Source organism: Notolepis coatsorum (genome assembly GCF_963971535.1).
Source record: "Notolepis coatsorum genome assembly, chromosome: 6".
Classification (NCBI taxonomy): Eukaryota; Metazoa; Chordata; class Actinopteri; order Aulopiformes; family Paralepididae; genus Notolepis; species Notolepis coatsorum.
The window spans coordinates 13,181,806-13,201,174 of NC_140170.1; the positions used below are offsets into that span (position 1 = coordinate 13,181,806).

Here is a 19,369-nt window from a genome sequence, read left to right on the forward strand (position 1 = left end):
CTGTATCATTATATACTGTATAGTTACTATAGTTACTGTATCATTATATACTGTATAGTTACTATAGTTACTGTATCATTATATACTGTATAGTTACTGTATCATTATATACTGTATAGTTACTATAGTTACTGTATCATTATATACTGTATAGTTACTATAGTTACTGTATCATTATATACTGTATAGTTACTGTATCATTATATACTGTATAGTTACTGTATCATTATATACTGTATAGTTACTATAGTTACTGTATCATTATATACTGTATAGTTACTGTATCATTATATACTGTATAGTTACTATAGTTACTGTATCATTATATACTGTATAGTTACTGTATCATTATATACTGTATAGTTACTATAGTTACTGTATTATTATATACTGTATAGTTACTATAGTTACTGTATCATTATATACTGTATAGTTACTGTAGTTACTGTATCATTATATACTGTATAGTTACTATAGTTACTGTATCATTATATACTGGATGTATAGTTACTATAGTTACTGTATCATTATATACTGTATAGTTACTGTAGTTACTGTATCATTATATACTGTATAGTTACTATAGTTACTGTATCATTATATACTGTATAGGTACTGTAGTTACTGTATCATTATATACTGTATAGTTACTATAGTTACTGTATCATTATATACTGTATAGTTACTATAGTTACTGTATCATTATATACTGTATAGGTACTGTAGTTACTGTATCATTATATACTGTATAGTTACTATAGTTACTGCATCATTATATACTGTATAGTTACTATAGTTACTGTATCATTATATACTGTATGTATAGTTACTATAGTTACTGTATCATTATATACTGTATAGTTACTGTATCATTATATACTGTATGTATAGTTACTATAGTTACTGTATCATTATATACTGTATGTATAGTTACTATAGTTACTGTATCATTATATACTGTATGTATAGTTACTATAGTTACTGTATCATTATATACTGTATGTATAGTTACTATAGTTACTGTATCATTATATACTGTATAGTTACTGTATCATTATATACTGTATAGTTACTATAGTTACTGTATCATTATATACTGTATAGTTACTATAGTTACTGTATCATTATATACTGTATAGTTACTATAGTTACTGTATCATTATATACTGTATAGGTACTGTAGTTACTGTATCATTATATACTGTATAGTTACTATAGTTACTGTATCATTATATACTGTATAGTTACTATAGTTACTGTATCATTATATACTGTATGTATAGTTACTATAGTTACTGTATCATTATATACTGTATAGTTACTGTATCATTATATACTGTATGTATAGTTACTATAGTTACTGTATCATTATATACTGTATAGTTACTGTATCATTATATACTGTATGTATAGTTACTGTATCATCATATACTGTATAGTTACTGTATCATTATATACTGCATAGTTACTATAGTTACTGTATCATTATATACTGTATAGTTACTGTATCATTATATACTGTATGTATAGTTACTATAGTTACTGTATCATTATATACTGTATAGTTACTGTATCATTATATACTGTATAGTTACTATAGTTACTGTATCATTATATACTGTATAGTTACTGTATCATTATATAGTGTATAGTTACTATAGTTACTGTATCATTATATACTGTATAGTTACTGTAGTTACTGTATCATTATATACTGTATAGTTACTATAGTTACTGTATCATTATATACTGTATAGTTACTATAGTTACTGTATCATTATATACTGTATAGTTACTGTATCATTATATACTGTATAGTTACTGTATCATTATATACTGTATAGTTACTATAGTTACTGTATCATTATATACTGTATAGTTACTGTATCATTATATACTGTATAGTTACTATAGTTACTGTATCATTATATACTGTATAGTTACTGTATCATTATATACTGTATAGTTACTATAGTTACTGTATTATTATATACTGTATAGTTACTATAGTTACTGTATCATTATATACTGTATAGTTACTGTAGTTACTGTATCATTATATACTGTATAGTTACTATAGTTACTGTATCATTATATACTGGATGTATAGTTACTATAGTTACTGTATCATTATATACTGTATAGTTACTGTAGTTACTGTATCATTATATACTGTATAGTTACTATAGTTACTGTATCATTATATACTGTATAGTTACTATAGTTACTGTATCATTATATACTGTATAGTTACTGTAGTTACTGTATCATTATATACTGTATAGTTACTATAGTTACTGTATCATTATATACTGTATAGTTACTGTATCATTATATACTGTATAGTTACTGTATCATTATATACTGTATAGTTACTGTAGTTACTGTATCATCATATACTGTATAGTTACTGTATCATTATATACTGTATAGTTACTGTAGTTACTGTATCATTATATACTGTATAGTTACTATAGTTACTGTATCATTATATACTGTATAGTTACTATAGATACAATATCATTATATAGTGTATAGTTACTATAGTTACTGTATCATTATATACTGTATAGTTACTGTAGTTACTGTATCATTATATACTGTATAGTTACTATAGTTACTGTATCATTATATACTGTATAGTTACTGTATCATTATATACTGTATAGTTACTATAGTTACTGTATCATTATATACTGTATAGTTACTGTATCATTATATACTGTATAGTTACTGTAGTTACTGTATCATTATATACTGTATAGTTACTATAGTTACTGTGTTACTATAGTTACTGTATCATTATATACTGTATAGTTACTATAGTTACTGTATCATTATATACTGTATAGTTACTATAGTTACTGTATCATTATATACTGTATAGTTACTATAGTTACTGTATCATTATATACTGTATAGTTACTATAGTTACTGTATCATTATATACTGTATAGTTACTATAGTTACTGTATCATTATATACTGTATAGTTACTGTATCATTATATACTGTATAGTTACTATAGTTACTGTATCATTATATACTGTATAGTTACTGTATCATTATATACTGTATAGTTACTATAGTTACTGTATCATTATATACTGTATAGTTACTATAGTTACTGTATCATTATATACTGTATAGTTACTGTATCATTATATACTGTATAGTTACTGTAGTTACTGTATCATTATATACTGTATAGTTACTGTAGTTACTGTATCATTATATACTGTATAGTTACTATAGTTACTGTATCATTATATACTGTATAGTTACCATAGTTACTGTATCATTATATACTGTATAGTTACTATAGTTACTGTATCATTATATATTGTATAGTTACTGTATCATTATATAGTGTATAGTTACTATAGTTACTGTATCATTATATACTGTATAGTTACTGTATCATTATATACTGTATAGTTACTGTAGTTACTGTATCATTATATACTGTATAGTTACTATAGTTACTGTATCATTATATACTGTATAGTTACTCTAGTTACTGTATCATTATATACTGTATAGTTACTATAGTTACTGTATCATTATATACTGTATAGTTACTATAGTTACTGTATCATTATATACTGTATAGTTACTATAGTTACTGTATCATTATATACTGTATAGTTACTGTATCATTATATACTGTATAGTTACTATAGTTACTGTATCATTATATACTGTATAGTTACTGTATCATTATATACTGTATAGTTACTATAGTTACTGTATCATTATATACTGTATAGTTACTATAGTTACTGTATCATTATATACTGTATAGTTACTGTATCATTATATACTGTATAGTTACTGTAGTTACTGTATCATTATATACTGTATAGTTACTGTAGTTACTGTATCATTATATACTGTATAGTTACTATAGTTACTGTATCAGTATATACTGTATAGTTACTGTAGTTACTGTATCATTATATACTGTATAGTTACTATATCATTATATACTGTATAGTTACTGTAGTTACTGTATCATTATATACTGTATAGTTACTATAGTTACTGTATCATTATATACTGTATAGTTACTGTATCATTATATACTGTATAGTTACTGTAGTTACTGTATCATTATATACTGTATAGTTACTGTAGTTACTGTATCATTATATACTGTATAGTTACTATAGTTACTGTATCATTATATACTGTATAGTTACTATAGTTACTGTATCATTATATACTGTATAGTTACTATAGTTACTGTATCATTATATACTGTATAGTTACTATAGTTACTGTATCATTATATACTGTATAGTTACTATATCATTATATACTGTATAGTTACTGTAGTTACTGTATCATTATATACTGTATAGTTACTATAGTTACTGTATCATTATATACTGTATAGTTACTATAGTTACTGTATCATTATATACTGTATAGTTACTGTATCATAATATACTGTATAGTTACTATAGTTACTGTATCAGTATATACTGTATAGTTACTGTATCATTATATACTGTATAGTTACTGTATCATTATATACTGTATAGTTACTGTATCATTATATACTGTATAGTTACTGTAGTTACTGTATCATTATATACTGTATAGTTACTGTAGTTACTGTATCATTATATACTGTATAGTTACTATAGTTACTGTATCAGTATATACTGTATAGTTACTGTAGTTACTGTATCATTATATACTGTATAGTTACTATATCATTATATACTGTATAGTTACTGTAGTTGCTGTATCATTATATACATATTTAGTCGTTATGGTGCTTTCAACATAACCATTTGTTGTCCGCGATCTTGTTTTCTCCCGGAGTGAGCCGGGGAGGGTTATGTGATTTGGTTGTGGGCGGGTCCTGAGCCCAGGACCGTGGATTGTTGCCAATAAAGACGTGTGAATGGCCAATCAGAATCGAGAAATTTGCATGCCGTTGTATAATGTATAGTTACTATAGTTACTGTATCATTATATACTGTATAGTTACTATAGTTACTGTATCATTATATACTGTATAGTTACTATAGTTACTGTATCATTATATACTGTATAGTTACTATATCATTATATACTGTATAGTTACTGTAGTTACTGTATCATTATATACTGTATAGTTACTATAGTTACTGTATCATTATATACTGTATAGTTACTATAGTTACTGTATCATTATATACTGTATAGTTACTGTATCATAATATACTGTATAGTTACTATAGTTACTGTATCATTATATACTGTATAGTTACTGTATCATTATATACTGTATAGTTACTGTATCATTATATACTGTATAGTTACTGTATCATTATATACTGTATAGTTACTGTATCATTATATACTGTATAGTTACTGTATCATTATATACTGTATATTTACTGTATCATTATATACTGTATAGTTACTGTAGGTACTGTATCATTATATACTGTATAGTTACTATAGTTACTGTATCATTATATACTGTATAGTTACTATAGTTACTGTATCATTATATACTGTATAGTTACTGTATCATTATATACTGGATGTATAGTTACTATAGTTACTGTATCATTATATACTGTATAGTTACTATAGTTACTGTATCATTATATACTGTATAGTTACTATAGTTACTGTATCATTATATACTGTATAGTTACTGTAGTTACTGTATCATTATATACTGTATAGTTACTATAGTTACTGTATCATTATATACTGTATAGTTACTGTATCATTATATACTGTATAGTTACTATATCATTATATACTGTATAGTTACTGTAGTTACTGTATCATTATATACTGTATAGTTACTATAGTTACTGTATCATTATATACTGTATGTATAGTTACTATAGTTACTGTATCATTATATACTGTATAGTTACTATAGTTACTGTATCATTATATACTGTATAGTTACTGTATCATTATATACTGTATAGTTACTATAGTTACTGTATCATTATATACTGTATAGTTACTGTAGTTACTGTATCATTATATACTGTATAGTTACTATAGTTACTGTATCATTATATACTGTATAGTTACTATAGTTACTGTATCATTATATACTGTATGTATAGTTACTATAGTTACTGTATCATTATATACTGTATAGTTACTGTATCATTATATACTGTATAGTTACTATATCATTATATACTGTATAGTTACTGTAGTTACTGTATCATTATATACTGTATAGTTACTATAGTTACTGTATCATTATATACTGTATGTATAGTTACTATAGTTACTGTATCATTATATACTGTATAGTTACTATAGTTACTGTATCATTATATACTGTATAGTTACTGTATCATTATATACTGTATAGTTACTATAGTTACTGTATCATTATATACTGTATAGTTACTATAGTTACTGTATCATTATATACTGTATAGTTACTGTAGTTACTGTATCATTATATACTGTATAGTTACTATAGTTACTGTATCATTATATACTGTATTGTTACTATAGTTACTGTATCATTATATACTGTATAGTTACTGTATCATTATATACTGTATAGTTACTATAGTTACTGTATCATTATATACTGTATAGTTACTATAGTTACTGTATCATTATATACTGTATAGTTACTATAGTTACTGTATCATTATATACTGGATAGTTACTGTATCATTATATACTGTATAGTTACTATAGTTACTGTATCATTATATACTGTATAGTTACTATAGTTACTGTATCATTATATACTGTATAGTTACTGTAGTTACTGTATCATTATATACTGTATAGTTACTGTAGTTACTGTATCATTATATACTGTATAGTTACTATAGTTACTGTATCATTATATACTGTATAGTTACTATAGTTACTGTATCATTATATACTGTATAGTTACTATAGTTACTGTATCATTATATACTGTATAGTTACTATAGTTACTGTATCATTATATACTGTATAGTTACTATAGTTACTGTATCATTATATACTGTATAGTTACTGTATCATTATATACTGTATAGTTACTATAGTTACTGTATCATTATATACTGTATAGTTACCTGTATCATTATATACTGTATAGTTACTATAGTTACTGTATCATTATATACTGTATAGTTACTATAGTTACTGTATCATTATATACTGTATAGTTACTATAGTTACTGTATCATTATATACTGTATAGTTACTATAGTTACTGTATCATTATATACTGTATAGTTACTGTATCATTATATACTGTATAGTTACTATAGTTACTCTATCATTATATACTGTATAGTTACTATAGTTACTGTATCATTATATACTGTATAGTTACTATAGTTACTGTATCATTATATACTGTATAGTTACTGTAGTTACTGTATCATTATATACTGTATAGTTACTATAGTTACTATAGTAACGGTCATCCACTACAGGTTTACTAGACACGCCCAGAAACCAAAAGAGGATAGGAAGTATGGCATTTGCCAACTATGCCCCAAAACTATGGAACACACTACCAACACACATCAGAAACGCCAGCTCCATACCCATTTTTAAAGGAAAATTAAAAACGTACCTATACAGTCTAGCTTACAAATAGTTATGGCTTGGAAAAACCTGATGGATCCATGAGGCTAGGATAAGCCTTGTGGACCCAACTTTTTAGATGAAGGAACGGGTACATACGCACACAATACACGACCACTGATGGATCCGTAAGGCTTGGAAAAGTCTTGTGGACCCAACTCTTTAGATGAGGGAACGGGTACATACGCACACAATACGCGGCCACTGATGGATCCATGGGGCTTGGATAAGTCCTGTGGACCCAACTCTGGCCACTGACCACATGAGGGAACGGGTACATACGCACACAATACACTGCCACTGATGGATCCATGGGACTTGGATAAGTCCTGTGGACCCAACTCTGGCCACTGATAAAAACGTAACTACACTAGCGTTATAAGAGCTAAACATTGCTACCTACCGTACAAGTGCATTGGTTTAGTGCACTTCCGGTTGCTACTGAGCGGACATGTTTGTGCAGACCTGTTCTCCCAAACTGGTAAGCAAATGACTGTTTTCATTTTTACGTTATTTTCATTTTTACGTTATTATTATTATTATTATTATTATTATTATTATTATTATTATTATTATTATTATTATTATTATTATTATTATTATTATTATTATTATTATTATTATTATTATTATTATTATTATTATTATTATTATTATTATTATTATTATTATTATTATTATTATTATTATTATTATTATTGTTATTATTATTATTATTATTTTATTTTTTTTTATTTTTTTTTTAAACATTGATCTTAACTGATTACTGTGACTTTATTGCTTTTATCGTTATATATGCCTATATTTGTGTACAGCACTTTGAGCTACATGACATGTATGAAAGGTGCTTTATAAATACTTACTTACTTACTTACTTACTGTATCATTATATACTGTATAGTTACTGTATCATTATATACTGTATAGTTACTGTATCATTATATACTGTATAGTTACTATAGTTACTGTATCATTATATACTGTATAGTTACTGTAGTTACTGTATCATTATATACTGTGTAGTTACTGTATCATTATATACTGTATAGTTACTATAGTTACTGTATCATTATATACTGTATAGTTACTATAGTTACTGTATCATTATATACTGTATGTATAGTTACTATAGTTACTGTATCATTATATACTGTATAGTTACTGTATCATTATATACTGTATAGTTACTATAGTTACTGTATCATTATATAATGTATAGTTACTATAGTTATTGTATCATTATATACTGTATAGTTACTGTATCATTATATACTATATAGTTACTATAGTTACTGTATCATTATATAATGTATAGTTACTATAGTTACTGTATCATTATATACTGTATGTATAGTTACTATAGTTACTGTATCATTATATACTGTATAGTTACTGTAGTTACTGTATCATTATATACTGTATAGTTACTATAGTTACTGTATCATTATATACTGTATAGTTACTATAGTTACTGTATCATTATATACTGTATAGTTACTGTATCATTATATACTGTATAGTTACTATAGTTACTGTATCATTATATACTGTATAGTTACTATAGTTACTGTATCATTATATACTGTATAGTTACTATAGTTACTGTATCATTATATACTGTATAGTTACTATAGTTACTGTATCATTATATACTGTATAGGTACTGTAGTTACTGTATCATTATATACTGTATAGTTACTATAGTTACTGTATCATTATATACTGTATAGTTACTATAGTTACTGTATCATTATATACTGTATAGTTACTGTATCATTATATACTGTATAGTTACTATAGTTACTGTATCATTATATACTGTATAGTTACTGTATCATTATATACTGTATAGTTACTATAGTTACTGTATCATTATATACTGTATAGTTACTATAGTTACTGTATCATTATATACTGTATAGTTACTGTATCATTATATACTGTATAGTTACTATAGTTACTGTATCATTATATACTGTATAGTTACTGTATCATTATATACTGTATAGTTACTGTAGTTACTGTATCATTATATACTGTATAGTTACTATAGTTACTGTATCATTATATACTGTATAGTTACTATAGTTACTGTATCATTATATACTGTATAGTTACTATAGTTACTGTATCATTATATACTGTATAGGTACTGTAGTTACTGTATCATTATATACTGTATAGTTACTATAGTTACTGTATCATTATATACTGTATAGTTACTGTATCATTATATACTGTATAGTTACTATAGTTACTGTATCATTATATACTGTATAGTTACTGTAGTTACTGTATCATTATATACTGTATAGTTACTATAGTTACTGTATCATTATATACTGTATAGTTACTGTATCATTATATACTGTATAGTTACTATAGTTACTGTATCATTATATACTGTATAGTTACTATAGTTACTGTAGCATCATATACTGTATAGTTACTGTAGTTACTGTATCATTATATACTGTATAGTTACTGTATCATTATATACTGTATAGTTACTATAGTTACTGTATCATTATATACTGTATAGTTACTGTATCATTATATACTGTATAGTTAATATAGTTACTGTATCATTATATACTGTATAGTTACTGTATCATTATATACTGTATAGTTACTATAGTTACTGTATCATTATATACTGTATAGTTACTGTATCATTATATACTGTATAGTTACTATAGTTACTGTATCATTATATACTGTATAGTTACTGTATCATTATATACTGTATAGTTACTATAGTTACTGTATCATTATATACTGTATAGTTACTATAGTTACTGTATCATTATATACTGTATAGTTACTGTAGTTACTGTATCATTATATACTGTATAGTTACTGTAGTTACTGTATCATTATATACTGTATAGTTACTGTATCATTATATACTGTATAGTTACTATAGTTACTGTATCATTATATACTGTATAGTTACTATAGTTACTGTATCATTATATACTATATAGTTACTATAGTTACGGTATCATTATATACTGTATAGTTACTGTATCATTATATACTGTATAGTTACTGTAGTTACTGTATCATTATATACTGTATAGTTACTGTAGTTACTGTATCATTATATACTGTATAGTTACTATAGTTACTGTATCATTATATACTGTATAGTTACTATAGTTACTGTATCATTATATACTGTATAGTTACTATAGTTACTGTATCATTATATACTGTATAGTTACTGTATCATTATATACTGTATAGTTACTATAGTTACTGTATCATTATATACTGTATAGTTACTGTATCATTATATACTGTATAGTTACTGTAGTTACTGTATCATTATATACTGTATAGTTACTATAGTTACTGTATCATTATATACTGTATAGTTACTGTAGTTACTGTATCATTATATACTGTATAGTTACTGTATCATTATATACTGTATAGTTACTGTATCATTATATACTGTATAGTTACTGTAGTTACTGTATCATTATATACTGTATAGTTACTATAGTTACTGTATCATTATATACTGTATAGTTACTATAGTTACTGTATCATTATATACTGTATAGTTACTGCATCATTATATACTGTATAGTTACTGTAGTTACTGTATCATTATATACTGTATAGTTACTGTAGTTACTGTATCATTATATACTGTATAGTTACTGTATCATTATATACTGTATAGTTACTGTATCATTATATACTGTATAGTTACTATAGTTACTGTAGCATTATATACTGTATAGTTACTGTAGTTACTGTATCATTATATACTGTATAGTTACTGTAGTTACTGTATCATTATATACTGTATAGTTACTGTAGTTACTGTATCATTATATACTGTATAGTTACTATAGTTACTGTATCATTATATACTGTATAGTTACTATAGTTACTGTATCAGTATATACTGTATAGTTACTGTATCATTATATACTGTATAGTTACTGTAGTTACTGTATCATTATATACTGTATAGTTACTGTATCATTATATACTGTATAGTTACTGTATCATTATATACTGTATAGTTACTGTAGTTACTGTATCATTATATACTGTATAGTTACTATAGTTACTGTATCATTATATACTGTATAGTTACTGTAGTTACTGTATCATTATATACTGTATAGTTACTATAGTTACTGTAGCATTATATACTGTATAGTTACTGTAGTTACTGTATCATTATATACTGTATAGTTACTGTAGTTACTGTATCATTATATACTGTATAGTTACTATAGTTACTGTATCATTATATACTGTATAGTTACTATAGTTACTGTATCATTATATACTGTATAGGTACTGTAGTTACTGTATCATTATATACTGTATAGTTACTATATCATTATATACTGTATAGTTACTATAGTTACTGTATCATTATATACTGTATAGTTACTGTATCATTATATACTGTATAGTTACTATAGTTACTGTATCATTATATACTGTATAGTTACTGTATCATTATATACTGTATAGTTACTATAGTTACTGTATCATTATATACTGTATAGTTACTATAGTTACTGTATCATTATATACTGTATAGTTACTGTAGTTACTGTATCATTATATACTGTATAGTTACTATAGTTACTGTATCATTATATACTGTATAGTTACTGTAGTTACTGTATCATTATATACTGTATAGTTACTATAGTTACTGTATCATTATATACTGTATAGTTACTATAGTTACTGTATCATTATATACTGTATAGTTAATATAGGTACTGTATCATTATATACTGTATAGTTACTATAGTTACTGTATCATTATATACTGTATAGTTACTATAGTTACTGTATCATTATATACTGTATAGTTACTGTAGTTACTGTATCATTATATACTGTATAGTTACTGTAGTTACTGTATCATTATATACTGTATAGTTACTGTATCATTATATACTGTATAGTTACTGTATCATTATATACTGTATAGTTACTATAGTTACTGTATCATTATATACTGTATAGTTACTATAGTTACTGTATCATTATATACTGTATAGTTACTATAGTTACTGTATCATTATATACTGTATAGTTACCGCACAACAAGGATATATACATGTTTCGACCCCCTTTGCCCTCTTTTGGGGAAGGGGTTGTTTTTCATATTAGATATATTTATTGAGGGGGACATGTACCCTGCAGCCCCCCCTCAACCTACACACACACACACACACACACACACACACACACACACACACACACACACACACACACACACACACACACACACACACACACACACACACACACACACACACACACACACACACACACTGTCTTCCATACCTCTCGGGCTCCCCGGGTGCCCTGCTCTCAAAGCCAGGGAAACTGCTCATGTCCACGTAACCGTCCGTGTCGTTGGCAGAGGACAGCACCCGACAGGGACGGTCGAAGAACTCCGCGAAGGGCCCGTGCCGAGCGGCCCTCTGGGGCAGGACCTGGACGTTCTCGTAGTCGGAGCCGATGGCCGGCATGTTCTCATAGTCCGAGGTGTCGGTGTTGGGGAAGGAGACGGAGCGAGGCTTGGTGAGAGGGAGCGCCATGAACGGGACCCGGGAGCGGTCCTCGAACGACTCCACCCGGGCCACGCTGCGGTCGAGGAACGCCACGGAGCCCCCTTTTCTCTTGCCGTCTTTGTAGAACAAGAACGTGGTGGGGGACCGTGGGGATCGCCAGGCTCTGCTGGAGACAGGGTTAGGGGACTCCGGCGAGGATCTGGACGAGTCCGCCGCATGCTTACTCTCCGTCTTCCTCCCGAACTTGAGCATCAGGAAGCGCTTGAAGGAGGATTTCTTCTTCTTGGTTTTTTCCGGCGAGTCTTCCTCGATGAACAGGGAGGGGGCGCTCTTGGTGACGGGCTTCTTGGTGATGCAGGCCAACTGGAACGGAGCAGGGATGTCCACCAGGCCACTGGGCGGCAGGGGCGAGCGTCGGGAGAAGCTTCCGGAGGAGAGACTGTCCTCCACCCTCTCTCTCAGGGAACCTTCCCTCTCCTTGTAGACACAGAGGGGCTCCTCCACGCAGAAGGAGCGGGGGTACATGGAGAAATGCTGAGGTCTGGAGTAGCTCTTGGACCGGACCGCACTCAGCAGAGGGCTGCTGTTCAGCAGAGGTCCGGCGTGGTCGAACCTCCCCGCGCAGAACTTCCGGAAGTCAAACTCTGAGTCCCGCTGCCCCGGAACCTTCTCTCTGCCCGACAGCGAACAGGAGCGCGTCACCGCGGCCTTCCGGTCAAAGGGAGCGACGTTTCCGCTCGCCGGATCGGGCCCCGCTTCCTCATAGACGTGTTCGTCGCTCAGATCCCGCTCCGCGTCGGCGGCCTCGTCCAGAAAGGGCCCAATGTGACCCTCCGGGGGGTCCTCGTCTCTGAAGCTGTCTGAGAGAGAGGACGTCAGGGAAGTGTCCGTGTCCCGCGGGTTAGCGTCAGGGTCCCGCGGGTTAGGGTCAGGGTCCTCCTCCTCAGGAGACGGGCGCTCCATCTGTCCGTTGTCCTCGCACGTCGAGTCTTGATAACAAATGGTTTCATATTCACTGGCCGATACGTCACTGGTGTTTACAGACAACGTTTCCCGTGGCCTGAACCCCCTCTCTGGCCCTCCGTGAGCAGCCGCGCTGTCCGCCAGGCTCGGCCCTCCGCCGGCCGTGTCTTCAGACGAGGTGCAGCAGGGCTCCAGGGTTGGATCGGCGTCCGAGGTGACGGCTCCCCCGTCTGTGTCCAAGAGCTGGTTCTGGTGTTCAGTAATGCTGTCGTAAATGTTCATGTGTTCTTCGTCGATAACAGAGTACAGTTGGGAGCTTTCGCCCTCGTCATCTGAGCACCCGGCACATCGGACGGGCCGCCGGGTGGACAGACCGGACGGAACCTCCGAGACCTCGTCCACAGCGCCATAGCCTGGGTCCCTCGTGTGGCGGGAGCCGGTGGTTACGTGACCACACTCTGCAGCATTACAACTGATACCATGATCAGATGATAAGTCCTCTCCTTCCTCCTCCTCCTCCTCTCCTTCCACAAAGGAAAGCGACCGTTGGGTTACAATGTCTTCCATGTTTTCCTTGAGAACAACAACAACAACAACAACAGGTTCCTCTGTGAGAGATCCAGTTGACACATCTGCCGTGCTATCGGCTTCCTCTTCCTCCTCGTTTCGGAGCCTCCCCTCCCTGTCCACTGGGGCCGCCGCCTCCTCCTCCTCCTCCTCCTCCTCCTCCTCCTCCTCCTCCTCCTCCTCCTCCTCAATGCTGGTGACGGAGAAGTCCCCCACCGAGAGGCCATCTGCGTCAGCCAGCGCCTCGCCGGCGTCGCAGCCCTCTGCGTCCATGTCTTCGGTTAAGTCTGTGTCGCTCATTCCCACGGTGACGCCGGAGTCAGCGGTGAAACCAGCATCGCTTGCCCCCAGCGCGTCCAGAGAACCCACCTCCTCAGTTGATATCCACTCTTCCTCCGTCTCCTGCATCAGCTCCTCGTCCTCTTCCCTCGCCTCTTGCTCCTGGGAGCCATTCTGCAACTCTTTTCTCCGTGAGAGTGAGATGTAAAAGTCAATCTGCCACTGCAGTGATGTCTGGTCCTCCCCCCCTCCGCTCAGAAAGCCCTCTGGTTCAGTCTCTTGATCCACCTCCTCATCTGAGGCCCATGAGCTTCCGTTAACGCAGCCGCCCTGAGCACCGGGGAGGAGGGGGTCCAGGACTTTAGGTTTTGGGGCTATGGGTGGCTTGGGACCCCGAGCTGCAGAATAGGCTCTGGACATGAGTGGAGAAGGTATTTTGAGGTTGGCGTGACAAAGACGCTTTGGCTTGGGAGCCAGGGGAGGCTTGGTGTATTCTAAAAGAACAACAGGAAAAGGAAACTGTGAGATTACAGCATTTAAAATAAGTTCTATTGTACTTTGTGCATGTGCCCCGCAACCGTCTGAAAGGTTCTCTCACGACTGCACATACACACTGCACATATAGACTCACATTGTCATCGGTAGTGGTGTGAACGTAGCATAGTTATGGCACGAATATTCTCACAGATGCAGAAACACTAGTAAACACTAAATATGTTTAAAAAAAAAAAACATAATTGTGGGGGGGAATAAGAGTTAGTCAGATTGGCGAATACTGTGCAACTGACAAGCTTCCCCCTGGCTTTACCCAAACCCTGAGGGGGAGGGGCTGCTACTGACGGGGGAGGGGCTGCTACTGACGGGGGGAGGGGCTGCTACTGACGGGGGAGGGGCTGCCACTGACGGGGGAGGGGCTGCGACTGACGGGGGAGGGGCTGCTACTGACGGGGGGAGGGGCTGCTACTGACGGGGGAGGGGCTGCCACTGACGGGGGAGGGGCTGCGACTGACGGGGGAGGGGCTGCCACTGACGGGGGAGGGGCTGCGACTGACGGGGGAGGGGCTGCGACTGACGGGCTGCCACTGATGGGGGAGGGGCTGCCACTGACTGGGGAGGGGCTGCTACTGACGGGGGAGGGGCTGCTACTGACGGGGGAGGGGCTGCTACTGACGGGGGAGGGGCTGCTACTGACGGGGGAGGGGCTGCTACTGACGGGGGAGGGGCTGCTACTGACGGGGGAGGGGCTGCTACTGACGGGGGAGGGGCTGCCACTGACGGGGGAGGGGCTGCCACTGACGGGGGAGGAGCTGCTACTGACGGGGGAGGGGCTGCTACTGACGGGGGAGGGGCTGCCACTGACGGGGGAGGGGCTGCCACTGACGGGGGAGGGGCTGCCACTGACGGGGGAGGGGCTGCCACTGACGGGGGAGGGGCTGCCACTGACGGGGGAGGGGCTGCCACTGCCACACCTGAGGCTCTACCGAGACAGGAGAAATCCACAGAACAACAAGTCACTAAAGTCCAACCTACACATCAGACCAAAAACTAAAAACTAAAACAAAGTGCAATACCAAGCAAGCACAGATCTTTTGCCAAGAGGTCGCCGTTTGCCGGCATTGCAGATTTTACGGCCTGTGCTGCAGTCAAGGCTTTGAAGTGGCTAAAGCACCTGGGGAAGGTTTTCAGTGTGGCACTCTGGAGAAACACAAGAGCCCCAGCAGAAAGGGATTTCCCTGAGTCACTTCCTGCCATAGAGAAGCCCCTCCCCCTCTGTACTGCTGTGAAGATGATAGGGTTAGGGTTAGACACAGAAGCCCCTCCCCCTCTGTACCGCTGTGAAGATGATAGGGTTAGGGTTAGGGTTAGATAGAGAAGCCCCTCCCCCTCTGTACCGCTGTGAAGATGATAGGGTTAGATACAGAAGCCCCTCCCCCTCTGTACCACTGTGAAGATGATAGGGTTAGGGTTAGATAGAGAAGCCCCTCCCCCTCTGTACCGCTGTGAAGATGATAGGGTTAGGGTTAGATACAGAAGCCCCTCCCCCTCTGTACCGCTGTGAAGATGATAGGGTTGGGGTTAGACACAGAAGCCCCTCCCCCTCTGTACTGCTGTGAAGATGATAGGGTTAGGGTTAGACACAGAAGCCCCTCCCCCTCTGTGAAGATGATAGGGTTAGGGTTAGATACAGAAGCCCCTCCCCCTCTGTGAAGATGATAGGGTTAGGGTTAGATACAGAAGCCCCTCCCCCTCTGTGGAGATGATAGGGTTAGGGTTAGACACAGAAGCCCCTCCCCCTCTGTACCGCCGTGAATATGATATAGGGTTAGGGTTAGATACAGAAGCCCCTCCCCCTCTGTGAAGATGATAGGGTTAGGGTTAGATACAGAAGCCCCTCCCCCTCTGTGAAGATGATAGGGTTAGGGTTAGACACAGAAGCCCCTCCCCCTCTGTGAAGATGATAGGGGTACGCAACAAAGCACATGGACAAAGAGGAGTTGATAATGAAATACACTTTGTAATAAAGGGAACATATAGCTTTAATAAATGCAATCAGGCCCCCAAGCGTTCCTGCTGTCTCTCTGGCATTTACGCTGGTTCAGTGAACACTCTCAAAGACAGAAAACAACACAACTTGACAACGTGAGTCATCATGTAGAATTGTAGATCATGTAGATGTTATAACTGGAGCTGTGTCATTAACAACGAAAAGGGAGACTGACTTTGTGGACTCAGCAGAATGTTTGAGCTTTTAAACCCAAATGAGATTACTTTCATAGCAGTGATAACATTAATATAATGTAACTGTCCTGTAAGGCAGACCAACACACTGAATACTGACATTAATATAATGTAACTGTCCTGTAAGACAGACCAACACACTGAATACTGACATTAATATAATGTAACTGTCCTGTAAGACAGACCAACACACTGAATACTGACATTAATATAAATGTAACTGTCCTGTAAGGCAGACCGACACACTGAATACTGACATTAATATAATGTAACTGTCCTGTAAGGGAAGACCAACACACTGAATACTGACATTAATATAATGTAACTGTCCTGTAAGACCAACACACTGAATACTGACATTAATATAATGTAACTGTCCTGTAAGACAGACCAACACACTGAATACTGACATTAATATAATGTAACTGTCCTGTAAGACCAACACACTGAACACTGACATTAATATAATGTAACTGTCCTGTAAGACCAACACACTGAATACTGACATTAATATAATGTAACTGTCCTGTAGACCAGACAACACACTGAATACTGACATTATATAAATGTAACTGTCCTGTAAGAGAGACCAACACACTGAATACTGACATTAATATAAGTAACTGTCCTGTAATACAGACCAACACACTGAACCCTGACATTAATATAATGTAACTGTCCTGTAAGACAGACCAACACACTGAATACTGACATTAATATAATGTAACTGTCCTGTAAGGCAGACCAACACACTGAATACTGACATTAATATAATGTAACTGTCCTGTAAGACAGACCAACACACTGAACACTGACATTAATATAATGTAACTGTCCTGTAAGGCAGACCAACACACTGAATACTGACATTAATATAATGTAACTGTCCTGTAAGGCAGACCAACACACTGAATACTGACATTAATATAATGTAACTGTCCTGTAAGGCAGACCAACACACTGAACACTGACATTAATATAATGTAACTGTCCTGTAAGACAGACCAACACACTGAATACTGACATATAATATAATGTAACTGTCCTGTAAGACAGACCAACACACTGAACACTGACATTAATATAATGTAACTGTCCTGTAAGGCAGACCAACACACTGAATACTGACATTAATATAATGTAACTGTCCTGTAAGACCAACACACTGAATACTGACATTAATATAATGTAACTGTCCTGTAAGACAGACCAACACACTGAATACTGACATTAATATAATGTAACTGTCCTGTAAGACCAACACACTGAATACTGACATTAATATAATGTAACTGTCCTGTAAGACCAACACACTGAATACTGACATTAATATAATGTAACTGTCCTGTAAGGCAGACCAACACACTGAATACTGACATTAATATAATGTAACTGTCCTGTTCTATTGGTCGGTTGACACCCTTCTCCCTGCAATAGCATACAGGTATAAATATCTACATGATGAATAGGCTATCTAGTCAATTAATGCCACATTAATTTAATTCTCTCTCTCTCTCTCTCTCTCTCTCTCTCTCTCTCTCTCTCTCTCTCTCTCTCCTCTCTCTCTTCTCCTCTCCTCCTCTCTTCCTCTCTCTCTCTCTCTCTCTCTCCTCCTCCTCTCCCCCCTCCTCCACCCTCTCTCTCCTCTCTCTCTCTCTCTCTCTCTCTCTCTCT

At 34.4% G+C, this 19,369-nt stretch overlaps 1 protein-coding gene across 1 annotated transcript in view; it reads right to left on the reverse strand.

Moving 5' to 3' along the window:
- Positions 1-19,369, reverse strand: part of LOC311229377 (FYVE, RhoGEF and PH domain-containing protein 5-like) — a gene marked incomplete at both ends in the record, with an annotated part of 193,490 nt that overhangs the window by 171,123 nt on the left and 2,998 nt on the right. Inside the window, 4 exon segments of the mRNA XM_084315464.1 lie at positions 12,918-14,683; positions 14,894-15,450; positions 15,818-16,433; positions 16,586-16,651. Coding sequence (XP_084171590.1) covers positions 12,918-14,683; positions 14,894-15,450; positions 15,818-16,433; positions 16,586-16,651 — 3,005 coding nt within the window.